General features: G+C 41.6%; 1 protein-coding gene across 3 annotated transcripts in view; it reads left to right on the top strand.

Moving 5' to 3' along the window:
- The first annotated feature begins 365 nt into the window (after positions 1–365).
- The window catches only part of MED24 (mediator complex subunit 24), a 77,803-nt gene continuing 63,637 nt past the window's right edge, over positions 366–14,531 (top strand). Inside the window, exons 1-4 of one of the 3 annotated variants that reach the window (XM_077252373.1) lie at positions 366–501; positions 3,091–3,229; positions 10,228–10,310; positions 12,531–12,569. In XM_077252373.1, the coding sequence (XP_077108488.1) occupies positions 3,100–3,229; positions 10,228–10,310; positions 12,531–12,569 (252 nt within the window). In that variant the 5' untranslated portion in view covers positions 366–501; positions 3,091–3,099. Of the gene's footprint in view, positions 502–603; positions 645–3,087; positions 3,230–10,227; positions 10,311–12,530; positions 12,570–14,531 lie in introns of those variants that run through there. The other 2 variants (XM_077252374.1, XM_077252372.1) reach the window with 2 other exon arrangements.

The raw sequence follows: 14,531 nt of genomic DNA, 5'->3' as shown, positions 1-14,531 counted from the left end.
ATACTGAACGTGTGAGCTGTGGCCTTATATCTCCAGTAAATGGAGATCCAGCATGAAAACCAATATGGCTGCCATCACAGTACCACAGTAATTGTCACCCAACTTTCCAACACTCCCTAGTTATGCAAGGTGTGAGAGGTAACACAAGGAATAAGGGAAGGCTGAGTGACAATTCACAAGAAATGTTAATCCTTTAACCTTCTATCTCAAGATAAAATTACAATCATTAACTATTTCCAAAGCTGAAGTAATAAACCCCTCAGAATCCGTCGTGTGTCCGCAGCACCTCATTTCTTAACTTTAAAAAAAAAATGAAATTCGGCATCAGCCTCAAGAAGGCAGCCTTCTACTTTCCCGCCGCGACTCGGGAAAGAGAAACTACAGCTCCCAAGAACCTTTGCGGCCTGCGGTGACGTCATTCTTCGGCGACTGGGCCAAGCTGTTGCGCAGAGCTGTCATGGCGGCTGCTATTTCACAGGCTTGATTGTGTTGTGATCGCTGGTAAGAGGGGATACGGCTGTGGACAATGGTGGGACTCAGCTGTGGACAATGGTGGGACTCAGCTGTGGACAATGGTGGGACTCAGCTGTGGTTAATGGTGGGACTCAGCTGTGGTTAATGGTGGGACTCAGCTGTGGTTAATGGTGGGACTCGGGGAGTTCTTGCTTGAGCTGCCTTAGTGTAGACAGTAGAGCTCTGCTTTATGTGTGCAATGCTTCATCTTCTGCAGGCTGGTGATAGAGCAGATCACTGTGAGATCTCACACATGCATTCTTTGTATTTACCCATGTGACCAGTTTATGGCTTTAATGAATCTAAAGAAAAACTGAATTCTCATTGTGACTAGTCTCCATTTGCGTCTACAGCTCCACTGCAGACCTATGTGTTTCCATGGTTATAGACTATAAACAGACCCTGTGTAGTCTGCAGCCCTATTTCTTCTCCTCTGTCTCTACTGCTTGTGGATCGCTTACATCAGTGTTTCTCAACCCCGGTCCTCAAGACCCACCAACAGGTCATGTTTTCAGGATCTCTTAGTATTGCACAGGTGATAATTTCATCATCTGCTCCAGCATTAACTCCATCACCTATGGAAATCCCGAAGACATGGCCTGTTGGTGGGTCTTGAGGACTGGAGTTGAGAAACACTGGCTTACATGTACATTAGTCAGGCTGTGTTCACATCTGCATTAGCGGCTCAGTCGCAGATGCCGCCACGGTGACGGAAATCTGAGGGAACCCAAGTTATTAATGTCCAATAGGCTGGGCACTGTCATCATTATCCTTGTTCTGACTTTGGTTCTATTTCCTACGAAAGGAGGCAAATGGGAACAGAGCTTAAAAAGTATCTTGCCTGTTAACCCATCACTACATCTGTCCTTAAAGGGGTTATCAAGGACTATTGAATCTTTTGGATTACATGCATAAGAACCAACATTCAGTTCGTTGCTACCCACCTGCCTGGTGCCGATCTCTGCCTGCAAAAAGCTGTCACAGACCGCTCCTGCCAACAATTCTGCGGGTTGCACTGAGCGCTGACGTCACATTGAAAGATCAGTTGCATCTCCTCTGCTCTGCTCTGTTGACTGGTGACGTCATGATGATTAACAGACGACTCCCTGCAGCCGAACTGCGGGGAGCCAGCTGTCAATCAGCATGATGTCACCAGTCGCACCCCATCAACAAAGCAGCCAGAAAGGGGAAGAGCTGTTCTGTTGACATGGAATTACTGAGTTGCTGACAGGAGCTGGTCTATAGTACAACAGGCAGATATTTACTTCTGTTAGCAACTACCTGGTTGTTAGTTTTTCTGGCACATAGTGGGAAAAAAAGAAAAATTGTCCCGTACGGCCCCTTTTTAAGATTCAAGTAAAATTGGCCTCTAGATAACCACATCTTTATGTGTATTTACTCTTTCTGGTTATCGTGAAGCAGTGTTCTGGAGATTCCTGATAATCAACCAGTGTAAACAGGCTGCTGACCGCACAACGCCCGTTCATCGGGTGGAATGATTTTTATGCTTGGACACAGAATAGTTTTTAATAGTGATGAGCGAATATACTCGTTATTCGAGATTTCTCGAGCACGCTCGGGTGTCCTCCGAGTATTTTTTAGTGCTCTGAGTTTTAGTTTTCATCGCCGCAGCTGAATGATATACATCTGTTAGCCAGCCTGAGTACATGTGGAGGTTGCCTGTTTGCTAGGGAATCCCCACATGTAATCAAGCAGGCTAGTAGCTGTAAATCATTCAGCTGAGGAGATGAAAACTAAATCTCCGAGCACTAAAAAATACTCGGAGGTCACCCGAGCGTGCTCAGGAAATCTCGAGTAACGAGTATATTCGCTCATCACTAGTCTTTAACCAATAGTTCTATGCTCATGGGAAGTGCGGTGGGCTTGTCTAAACGGCTATCATCAGACAGTGTAAATAGACCCTTAGAAATCTGGTACCAGTAAGTTAAAGCTAAAAAAAATTGTGAAAAACCATTAGATTAATTAAAGAGTTAGCCCAGGCTTGTAATCATAAGTCTTTATTGGATTGACTTTTTTCATTTCACTGATGTCTTGAGTTCCCTCGTTCCTGTCCTGCAGACAATCTGAGGTCTCCTGATGGATCCCCTGGATAGTGGAGACTTTTGCTGAAATGCTGTCACAGCTAACGCATACAATTCCAGTAAAATCATTAATGAATTATTATTTTTTGTTTCTAGGTTCTTTAAAGTAACCCTTTAGTCTTAGTTATCATTCAACAGTGCATTCATAAGTGTCATATGGAGGTATGTGGCGGATATGGATTAAGTGAGGGGTCTGCTCAGAGCGCTATAGCAGAGGTAGTTCTGACCTCCCAAATGTGTGTGTTACATTGCAGTTCAGCCATGTAGCAACTTTACTTTTTACGTCATAGATTTGTTATTGGCCTGAGGAAGGTAGTTTCCCCACTGTACCCATGGCCTGTCTTTGTGCACGAGTCCACTATAGAGTGAGAAGTTGAGCACTACTCGTATAGCAGCTCCCTATATGTTGAAGTTATTGTTTGCTATGTCCATGTCATCATATTTTTAAGAAAAATAAACTTTTTTTTCTAAGCAGATTAGTAAAATGAAGCTGGTAAACTTGAAACAGGCCATTCTGCAAGCCTGGAAGGAAAGATGGAGCGACTACCAGTGGGCTATCAACATGAAGAGATTCTTCCCTAAAGGAGTTACCTGGGACATCTTGAATTTAGCAGGTTAGTTAGATTCCTAAATTTTCCGACTTGAAAAGTTTGACCCACAACAACATTTACCACATTTCTACTGGATAAGTGAAAAATGCATGATCTGTGCTACATGGACCCCATCAGTCATTAGAACAAGGGCCCGAGTCTTCTGTTCCAGAGGAGTTTACACGGACCAACTGGCGGCACGATACGACCGCTGATTGTAAACCTTTACCCATTGGCAGTCATTTAAATGCCTGATTGCATAAATTAACGATGCACACTGCGTGATCTTTATCGCTCAGTATGAATAGGTTGCATTGTTCTCAGCGGTGAGAGTCCTGTTTACAGTCCTGTTTACAGAGAACAATGCGCTGCCAAAAACTATGATCTTTTGTACTGCACAAGGTCATTTCACCAAATGAATGAGTATTTTTCTTGCTCATCAGGTGATCAGCATCCTGTTTACACGGCAAGAGAATTGTGACAAGCGTTTTTAACTACATTCGTTCACTATTATCTTGCAGTGTAAAGCAGTGATCACACTTTTTCATTGTCCATGGGATTGACTGATTTCTGATTTAGTGGTATCTCAGCTCGTTCACTAGACATTGAATCTACTGATTGGTGGAACATCCTGCGATCATATATAGTCACTTAATCCAGTGGACAGATGACCATCTGATGAATGGCATCTTGTGCCCTGATAGGATTTTTTTTTCCAAGGAAATGTATCACCTGCACAGAATAGGTGATAAAACTAGGTTTCTGGGAGAGCTAAGAGTTGTTAGAATGAGGTCCTCCTCCTGACCTGAGGGGCTTGAGTACAGCGGCGGAGGAAGCCCCTGGTTTCTGTAACAGGGCCTGGTCTGTAATCTAACAGCCGCACATACATTATTCATGGCGCTAAGTGTTACAAAATAGCAATATACATGTTTATAATTTTAATTTAAAGGTGTGTGTATGTATGTGTGTGTGTGTATGTATGTATGTGTATGTGTATATATATATATATATATATATATATATATATATATATATATATATATATATATATATACACACAGTACAGAGCAAAAGTTTGGAGACACGTTCTCATTTAAAGATTTTTCTGTATTTTCATGACTCTGAAAATTGTACATTCACACTGAAGGCATCCAAACTATGAATTAACACATGTGGAATTATATACTTAACAAAAAAGTGTGAAACAACTGAAATTATGTCTTGTATTCTAGGTTCTTCAAAGTAGCCACCTTTTGCTTTGATGACTGCTTTTTTAATTCATAGTTTTGATGCCTTCAGTGTGAATGTACAATTTTCATAGTCATGAAAATACAGAAAAATCTTTAAATGAGAAGGTGTGTCCAAACTTTTGCTCCGTACTGTATATATATGTAATTTATTTTTTCCAATATCCAAAATGAAACCAGGAGGCAGCCCTGTAAGAGCAGCTCATTTATTCATGCATGTGACGTTACAGCTAACAAGTCTTTTTCAGGCATATCATAACACTGAATAATGTGACTTATTTACAGCCGCATTATTGTACAATTCATAGCTATGTTTCGATAATTGGACATTTCCAAATCGTCATTAGTTGGTGTCACTCCATAGACGTGCCAACGTGCAGAATTATAACCCCAGACCAAGCGATATGTGTAATTATACTGAATACTTGCTGCTCAAAACTTTTAACTTATTTACAGTGTAAGTGATCGCTCTGCCCACAAAGGGTTTTCCAGTGACCGCCGGGAGCATTCACGTATATTAAATATAAGTTAATACCTTGCCCTGAAGCCTCTACCATGTACTGGGCTCTAACTAGGTGTCGGACAATCCTTTATCTTCTGTGCGCACATCACAGTAGTTGGTGGAAGTCATCTGTTCACACTGGTCTCCTGTTTAAAGATGGCTGCGGCCGACTATTATCACCTTCCTCACTTACACAAGATGTGACGCCCGCTCACTAGACAGATAATGTCATTGTATAACATACCACGCAGCTCTTCAGACATGAGCACTAAAATGTGTAAATATATAGATTAGAGCAATAAAAGTTTTGTGCAACATCTAGAAGTATTGACAAAAAAACTCCCAAACACATGCAAAATTTGAAAAATGTGGAGCCAAAACTACTATACTACCAATATTTAGGTGTAATAATATGTAATAATATTAGCAAATATCTCCAATTAGAAATGTAGTGTAGTTCTTCTGATTCGCTATGTCATTTACCCATGTGCAGGGCTTTCCTGTAGCTTTGGGTACCCATGGTTAAAACCACTATCAACTAGCTTTCACTATGTGATCGTAACCATGGATATCTAAGCTCCTGCAATGCTCTGGTCATGGGGTAAGCGATGTAGCGAATCAAAAGAACTCTACTCCATTTCTAATTGGAGGCGTTTGCTAATATTATTATTACACTTACTACATATTGGGATAGGGTCTTGGAGATGGGAATACCCCTTTAAGTTTTGACTAGAAACTATTTAGTATAATTACACAAATGCCTGTTTGTGATTAGAACTATCCACATTGTATGTACATGGAGTGGCACCCAGTTATGTTTCAGATTTCAGAAAAGCCCTATTCCCTTGTCCAGTTTCTTTAACCCCTTTCTGACATCTGACGTACTATCCCGTCAAGGTGGGGTGGGCCCGTATGACCACCGACGGGATAGTACATCATATGCGATCGGCCGCGCTCACGGGGGGAGCGTGGCCAATGCCGGCCGGGTGTCAGCTGACTATCGCAGCTGACATCCGGCACTATGTGCCAGGAGCGGTCACGGACCGCCCCCGGCACATTAACCCCCGGCACACTGCGATCAAACATGATCGCAGTGTTCCAGCGGTATAGGGAAGCATCGCACAGGGAGGGGGCTCCCTGCGTGCTTCCCTGAGACCCCCGGAGCAACGTGATGTGATCGCGTTGCTCCGAGGTCTCTTACCTCCTCCTCCCTGCAGCAGGCCCGGGTCCAAGATGGCCGCGGCATCCGGGTCCTGCAGGGAGGTGGCTTCACTGCGCCTGCTCAGAGCAGGCTCCGGGAAGCCTGGATCTGTGCACGTCAGATCGCCGATCTGACACAGTGCACAGCAAATTGTCAGATCGGCGATCTTACACTATAACATGATGCCCCCCCCCCCCCCGGGGCAATGTTATAGTGTAAAAAAAAAATATTCACATGTAAAAAAAATTAAAAAAAAAAAAAATATATATTGTTCCTATAAATACATTTCTTTATCTAAATTAAAAAAAAACAATAAAAGTACACATATTTAGTATCGCCTCGTCCGTAACAACCCGACCTATAAAACTGTCCCACTGGTTAACCCCTTCAGTGAGCACCGCAAAAAAAAAAAAAATGCAAAAAACAACTCTTTATTATCATACCGCCAAACAAAAAGTGGAATAACACGCGATCAAAAAGACGGATATAAATAACCATGGTACCGCTGAAAACGTCATCTTGTCCCGCAAAAAACGAGCCGCCATACAGCATCATCAAAGAAAAAAGTTATAGTCCTCAGAATAAAGCGATGCAAAAATGATTTTTTCTATAAAATAGTTTTTATCGTATAAAAGCGCCAAAACATAAAAAAATGATATAAATGAGGTATCGCTGTAATCGTACTGACCCGAAGAATAAAACTGTTTTATCAATTTTACCAAATGCAGAACGGTATAAACGCCTCCCCCAAAAGAAATTCATGAATAGCTGGTTTTTGGTCATTCTGCCTCACAAAAATCGGAATAAAAAGCAATCAAAAAATGTCACGCGCCCGAAAATGTTACCAATAAAAACGTCAACTCGTCCCGCAAAAAACAAGACCTCACATGACCCTGTGGACCAAAATATGGAAAAATTATAGCTCTCAAAATGTGGTAACGCAAAAAATATTTTTTGCAATAAAAAGCGTCTTTCAGTGTGTGACGGCTGCCAATCATAAAAATCCGCTAAAAAACCCGCTATAAAAGTAAATCAAACCCCCCTTCATCACCCCCTTAGTTAGCGAAATTAAAAAATTAAAAAAATGTATTTATTTCTATTTTCCGGCTAGGGTTAGGGTTAGGGCAAGCGTTAGGGTTAGGGCTAGGGTTAGGGTTGGGGCTAGGGTTAAGGCTACAGTTAGGGTTGGGGCTAAAGTTAGGGTTAGGGTTGGGGCTAAATTTAGGGTTAGGGTTTGGATTACATTTACGGTTGGGAATAGGGTTGGGATTAGGGTTAGGGGTGTGTCAGGGTTAGGGGTGTGGTTAGGGTTACCGTTGGGATTCGGGTTAGGGATGTGTTTGGATTAGGGTTTCAATTATAATTGGGGGGTTTCCACTGTTTAGGCACATCAGGGGCTCTCCAAACGCGACATGGCGTCCGATCTCAATTCCAGCCAATTCTGCGTTGAAAAAGTAAAACAGTGTTCCTTCTATTCCAAGCTCTCCCGTGCGCCCAAACAGGGGATTACCCCAACATATGGGGTATCACCGTACTCAGGACACATTGGACAACAACTTTTGGGGTCCAATTTCTCCTGTTACCCTTGGGAAAATACAAAACTGGGGGCTAAAAAATAATTTTTGTGGGAAAAAAAAAAATAATAATTTTTATTTTCACGGCTCTGCGTTATAAACTGTAGTGAAACACTTGAGGGTTAAAAGCTCTCACAACACATCTAGATGAGTTCCTTAGGGGGTCTACTTTCCAAAATGGTGTCACTTGTGGGGGGTTTCAATGTTTAGGCACATCAGTGGCTCTCCAAACGCAACATGGCGTCCCATCTCAATTCCTGTCAATTTTGCATTGAAAAGTCAAATGGCGCTACTTCCCTTCCGAGCTCTGCCATGCGCCCAAACAGTGGTTTACCCCCACATATGGAGTATCAGCGTACTCAGGACAAATTGTACAACAAGTTTTGGGATCCATTTTCTCCTGTTACCCTTGGTAAAATAAAACAAATTGGAGCTGAAGTAAATTTTTTGTGAAAAAAAGTTAAATGTTCATTTTTATTTAAACATTCCAAAAATTCCTGTGAAACACCTGAAGGGTTAATACATTTCTAGAATGTGATTTTGAGAACCTTGAGGGGTGCAGTTTTTAGAATGGTGTCACACTTGGTTATTTTCTATCATATAGACCCCTCAAAATGAGTTCAAATGAGATGTGGTCCCTAAAAAAAAAAATGGTGTTGTTAAAATGAGAAATTGCTGGTCAACTTTTAACCCTTATAACTCCCTAACAAAAATTGTGCTGATGTAAAGTAGACATGTGGGAAATGTTACTTATTAAGTATTTTGCGTGACATATCTCTGTGATTTAATTGCATAAAAATTCAAAGTTGGAAAATTGCGAAATTTTCGCCAAATTTTGTTTTTTTCACAAATAAACGCAAGTAATATCAAAGAAATTTTACCACTGTCATGAAGTACAATATGTCACGAGAAAACAATGTCAGAATCACCGGGATCCGTTGAAGCGTTCCAGAGTTATAACCTCATAAAGGGACAGTGGTCAGAATTGTAAAAATTGGCCTGGTCATTAACGTGCAAACCACCCTTGGGGGTAAAGGGGTTAAAGAAGCTCTCCTCCCCTCTAAGGTTTTATCCTCTCAATATATTGCAGTCATCATATTATATAGCACTGTGCACTTACAATTGCTCATTTTGCCTTTCTACCCAGTTAATTCTTCTCTTTTCCTTTAGGTCTATGGCATCATATGATTAAAATCGGACTAGCTGAATCCTTCTAAGCTCTATGTAGAGACAGGAGGTCAATTTTCCCTGCATGAGTCATCCCCCTCTTCAACTCCTGACCCAGCTGATCAGCTCTACCCTCCCCCCTCCAGCGACTTTGCAGTGAGGTAGAATTGTAGTTCTAATGATGATTTTTAATAAAAACTGGAAAGATAATCCAATAGTCCAATAGTGTCTTATCTGGGTTAAAATGAGAAACAGGCCGAGAAAATGCTCACCTGCAAAGGTTGGGAAAGTCACAACCCCTGTGTTAGCTTGAAGAAACTTGGCTGTTACAGATCCACATAACGGTATACCATGTGAAAACTGGAGAAAGGTGGAGGAAAATCCTTGCAGCCAAAGGTATAAGATGCAGTAGCAGATTTTATTTGTCAATGCGTTTCGAAGCACACCTGCTTGTTTCTCAGGAGAAACTATATTATTGAGGTTCGTCCTGAGGAAGAAGCAGGTGTGCATTGATAAATAAAAACCGCATTTACATCTCTTCGGTCTCCTACTGCATCATACCTTTGGCAGTGACGATTTACCTCCACCTTTCTCCAGTTTTCACATGGTAGTTCTAATGATGATTCATGCTTGGAAAAGTGACCTCCTGTTTCTACATAGAGCTTAGAAGGATTCAGCTAGCCAGGTATTAATCATATGATGTCACTGACCTAATGGAAAAGAGAAGAATTAGCTGGGTAGAAGGACAAAATGAGCAATTGTAAGTGCACCGTGCTATATAATATGATGACTGCAATATATTAAGAGGATAAAAATTTGGAGGGGGTGCTTCTTTAAAAAAAAATTCAAACAACCTATTCTTAACTCATCTTCCCCAAGACCAGCATTCCAGCCACTGCTCTCGATTTCTGTTATTGTCTGCAGAGCTGACGTCGCATCGTTAGCGCTCCAACTAATAACTGAGCTCAGTGGTACTGCCCGAGGTGACGGCACAAGCTGCTGAGCTCACTGATTATTTGCCTTGCTGTCGACATGACAAGACACCAGGACCAGGGGAGGAAGAGTAAAGCAGGTTTTTAAAAAAAATCTGCTTGTAGTTAGGGGTTTCCTTTTTTAATATCACATCATTATGAATCATACACTGATAACAATGTCCGTGTATACATTTGAATAAACTGGTCACATTGTTCTTGCAGTGCTGCCTCCGTCTTTCATATAATATTCTACATGTGGGACCTACAGACCAAGGTCTTTGCCTCTTTTCCTGTACATACATGTGCCTTCCAGTGCTGCTTTTTGCTTTTACTGGTTGTTTCCTTTTGTCCCTACAGAAGCCCTTTTAGATCAGGCCATGATAGGCCCTGCACCCAACCCCCTCATCCTCTCCTACCTGAAGTATGCGATCAACTCTCAGGTACGTCATTCCGGTCCATGAGCCATTTATTCCACTCAAACGATTTCCAATACAACCAATCGTATGGCGGCGCTCCAGGGAATTGTCTTCTTTTGGGCTCCCCGATAAGCAATGACTGCACGCTCTGTCTAATTGTTCATTTCTTGCCTTAATTGATGTCTGCTTTATTTTATCAGAGAATTGCCATCTCTTTTAATCAATGCAGTCAGTGCAGGAGTCACATTGTACATGTGTAATTATATTAAACAGTTTTCCCGCCCATTGTTCAGCTATATGAATAGATGCATTGTATTTCTGTTAGTGAATGTGACGGGGAAGGGATTTGGTATCTGTGAAGTTTTCCTAGATTTTTCACTCCTTATATTATGTGTGATGAAGCTATAGCGCTCATATTTGTGCCCTCAAAATGAATAAAATCACTTTATAGTTTCTATATAAAATGTATTGTAACTATAAATACTTTGTTACCCATGGAGTGCAGTTTTGTATAGAGCTCCGTTCAGACTCTGAAGAAATGTAATGGACAGAAAAGTACTACTACGTCACTGCTTTGGGACTGAATGTCAGGACTGGAGTATAGGCCTTCATGCAGGATGGGTAGAAGATAAATTATATTAGGAAGAATTGTGGCATTTATTTATTTTACTCACTTATACAGCGCAATTAATTCCACAGCACTTTACACACATTATCGGCACTGTCCCCGATGGGGCTCACAATCTAAATTCCCTATCAGTATGTCTTTGGAGTGTGGGAGGAAACGGGAGACCCCGGAGGAAACCCACACAGACACAGGGAGAACATACAAACTCCTTGCAGATGTTGTCCTTACATTTGAACCCAGGACCCAGCACCCCAAATGTTAACCACTGAGCCACCGTGCTGTTCCTGCTGTGTATCATTATATACACTGATCAGCCAATTACATGTAATGCATACTTGCCAGTAATATTCTTTCTAATTTGTTTTATACAAGCTCCGTTACTTCCATATATTCCACCTCCTTTAATATGGAAATCACATGACACAACAGACCAATCTGACCAGCAGTCCTGTGTGAACAGGTGCCCAATTTCAACCTTCCTGTGAACTGTAGGCTGTCATCACCCATCTTGTCTTTCCTGGCAGTTCCATTGTCCACAAATCTACACCATTCTTTTTTTACCATGTGTCCTACCTGCAGCCGCAGATATCATTTCTACTTTACATTAGAAAGCAGTGATATTGCATATTAGTATATACAGTAATTAGCTGCAGAATTAAAGCGTATGTGAATCAGGGTAATTTTTTTTACAACTATAAGTGATGTGTGTAGAGTCTAGTGTCTGAGATGATTTAGCCTGTCCCCGCTGCCTCTGGTTTGTAAGCGCTGACAGGGAGAAAGTCATCACAAGTAGGAGGCAGAGAAAGCAGACTGAAGGAAAGGATGTGCTGTGAATCTGCAATCAAGGGGCATTAGTTTTATGTTGCTGCCCTAGTACTTCTGCTCTTCGATAGTACTTTCCACCCTTGCAGAGTCTGAGATATCATGGCAAATGTAATCTGCTTTAAGTGAGACATATTAGAGGTAAAAAATGAATCAAGATGGTAGCCAATGGAGAAATGGCCCATCAGCTAAACCAGCATACACCAGGGCCTCTACTTTATTCATTCAGAATAGCTTATGCTATTATATAGTCATAATAAGTAGCATCCACATGAATGTCGGGTGTCCCGGCCGATCACTACCAGAGCACACTGTCCTCACTGACTTGCCTTTTTACCTTGGTGCGTCCTGGTGTCCTCTCTTTCTCAGGTAAGAAACGGCACACGCCCCGGCCATGCTTATGATGTTATTGAGCCTGTTGCAGACCTGAGTGACCCAGTAGTTATCCTTAATAGGAACTACTTGAGTAGAAATGCCCCACAATGCTCCGACCCAGTCTAGCTTATCTAGATATCATATTTGCTCCTCATAATGGTCATTCAAATCCTTGCATTTGCTCATTTTTCATGCTTCTAGTATATCAAGATCCGGAACTGACGGTTCACTTGCTTCCTCTGTATCCTGCCACTTGATAGGCGCCATTGTAACAAGATAATCAGCGTTAATCAGTCAATCTTTTTGTGGTTTTAATGTTATGGTTGAAAAGTGTATATGCTATGAAAGCTGGACATGCCTCTTTTAGAGAATTGTAGAAGGACATAAACGAACAATAAATTTGACTGTCTTTTCTTTAGATGGTGTCGTACTCTACAGTCCTGACAGCCATCAGTAAGGTATGTAATACAGGTTGGATATATAAACATATGTGGTGAAAGGTATTGAAACACCTACACTTTACACCTACAGGAGCTTTTATATCATCCCTCTCTAAATCCATGGGCATTAATAGATTCATATGGAGTTGGTTTCCCCTTTGCAGCTATAACAGCATCCACTCTTCTTGGATGGCTTTCTACAAGATTTCGGAGGGGTCTGTGGGGGCTTTTACCCATTCATCCCGGAAAGCATTTTTGAGGTCAGGCACTGATGTTGGATGAGGATGATGAGGGCCTTGGTCTAAATTTCTGTTCCCACTTATGTTCATTGGGGTTGAGGTTAGGGCTCTGTGCAGCCAGGAAAGTTGTTTCATCCCTAACTCGCCCAATCATGCCTTTATGGACCTTTCTGCACTGGGGCACAGCCATGCGGAACAGGAAAAGGCCTTCACCAAACTGTTCCCGCGAAGTTGGAAGCTACAATTGTCCAAATTGCCTTGTATTCTGAAGCGTTAAGCTTTCTCTTCACTGGACCTAAGGGACCTAGGCTGACCACTGAAAACCCCATAGCATTATCCCTCCTCCACCAAACATGACGGTTGGCACAAAGTATTCAGTCAGGCAACGCTCCCCTGGAATTCTCCAAACCCAGACTTATCCAGCAGCCTAGATAAAAAACGAAGGACAGCATCCAATCCAGGTGACAGTGTTCACAAACGAGTTCCTTTATTTGCCAAAGTGCAACGTTTCGACCCACATGGGTCTTTGTCAAGCATACAACACATGGATAATGGTGGATTCTTATAGAGGATGGATTACCATACACCAATCCCCACAAGGTAACCACCCATATCAAAAATATCTCTTAAAATCACACAACAATAAAAATACATATATTACATCTTAAATACATAACAGATTTCAAAGTAGAATACAGAAAATCGTCATATACTTGGCAATAGATCACACATAACAGCCTATTTATGGATCTGTCCCTGTATCCTTAGTAACCACAAACCAATGGCTACATGTATATCATCTAGTCCATGACGTAATACATGTAGCCATTGGTTTGTGGTTACTAAGGATACAGGGACAGATCCATAAATAGGCTGTTATGTGTGATCTATTGCCAAGTATATGACGATTTTCTGTATTCTACTTTGAAATCTGTTATGTATTTAAGATGTAATATATGTATTTTTATTGTTGTGTGATTTTAAGAGATATTTTTGATATGGGTGGTTACCTTGTGGGGATTGGTGTATGGTAATCCATCCCCTATAAGAATCCACCATTATCCATGTGTTGTATGCTTGACAAAGACCCATGTGGGTCGAAACGTTGCACTTTGGCAAATAAAGGAACTCGTTTGTGAACACTGTCACCTGGATTGGATGCTGTCCTTCGTTTTTTATCTGGTATGTACACCTTCCATGGGGGTCCAGTGGAATTAGGACGTGCATCCGTTTATCCATGTGCTGCTGGCCAGCTACTCCGTTTATCCAGCAGCCTGCCAGATAAAGTGATTCGTCACTCCACAGAACACATTTCCACAGCTTCAGTGTCCTGGAGTGGCTTTTCACCACTGCGTCTGACCCTTGACATTGTGCTTGGTGATGTAAGACTGGCATGCAGTTGTTCAGTCGTAAAATACAATGACATGAAGCTATTGGTGCCCTGTTTTTGTGCTTGTGTTAATGCCAGTGGAAATTTTGGTCTGCATTTATTGAGCTAGCAGAGCGTTGGCAACTTTTTTGCACTATGACTCTGTACTCGTCAAACACGCTCGGATACGTCATGTTGTCTTAATTTCCTGGATAAGTTGATAAGGCTCCTTCCACTTTTCAATAATACCACTCACAGTCGATAGTGGAATATTTAGGAAGAGAGAAATATCTTCTTATGATTAGTTACACTGGTGACATCCTAATTCAGGACTACGCTGGTATTGGTGAGCTCTATAGAAGGAGCCATTAT

This window comes from Ranitomeya variabilis, chromosome 4 (genome assembly GCF_051348905.1).
Source record: "Ranitomeya variabilis isolate aRanVar5 chromosome 4, aRanVar5.hap1, whole genome shotgun sequence".
Classification (NCBI taxonomy): domain Eukaryota; kingdom Metazoa; phylum Chordata; class Amphibia; order Anura; family Dendrobatidae; genus Ranitomeya; species Ranitomeya variabilis.
The sequence above is the reverse complement of the archived record's forward strand: the minus strand, read 5'-3'. Positions and strand labels throughout refer to the sequence as shown.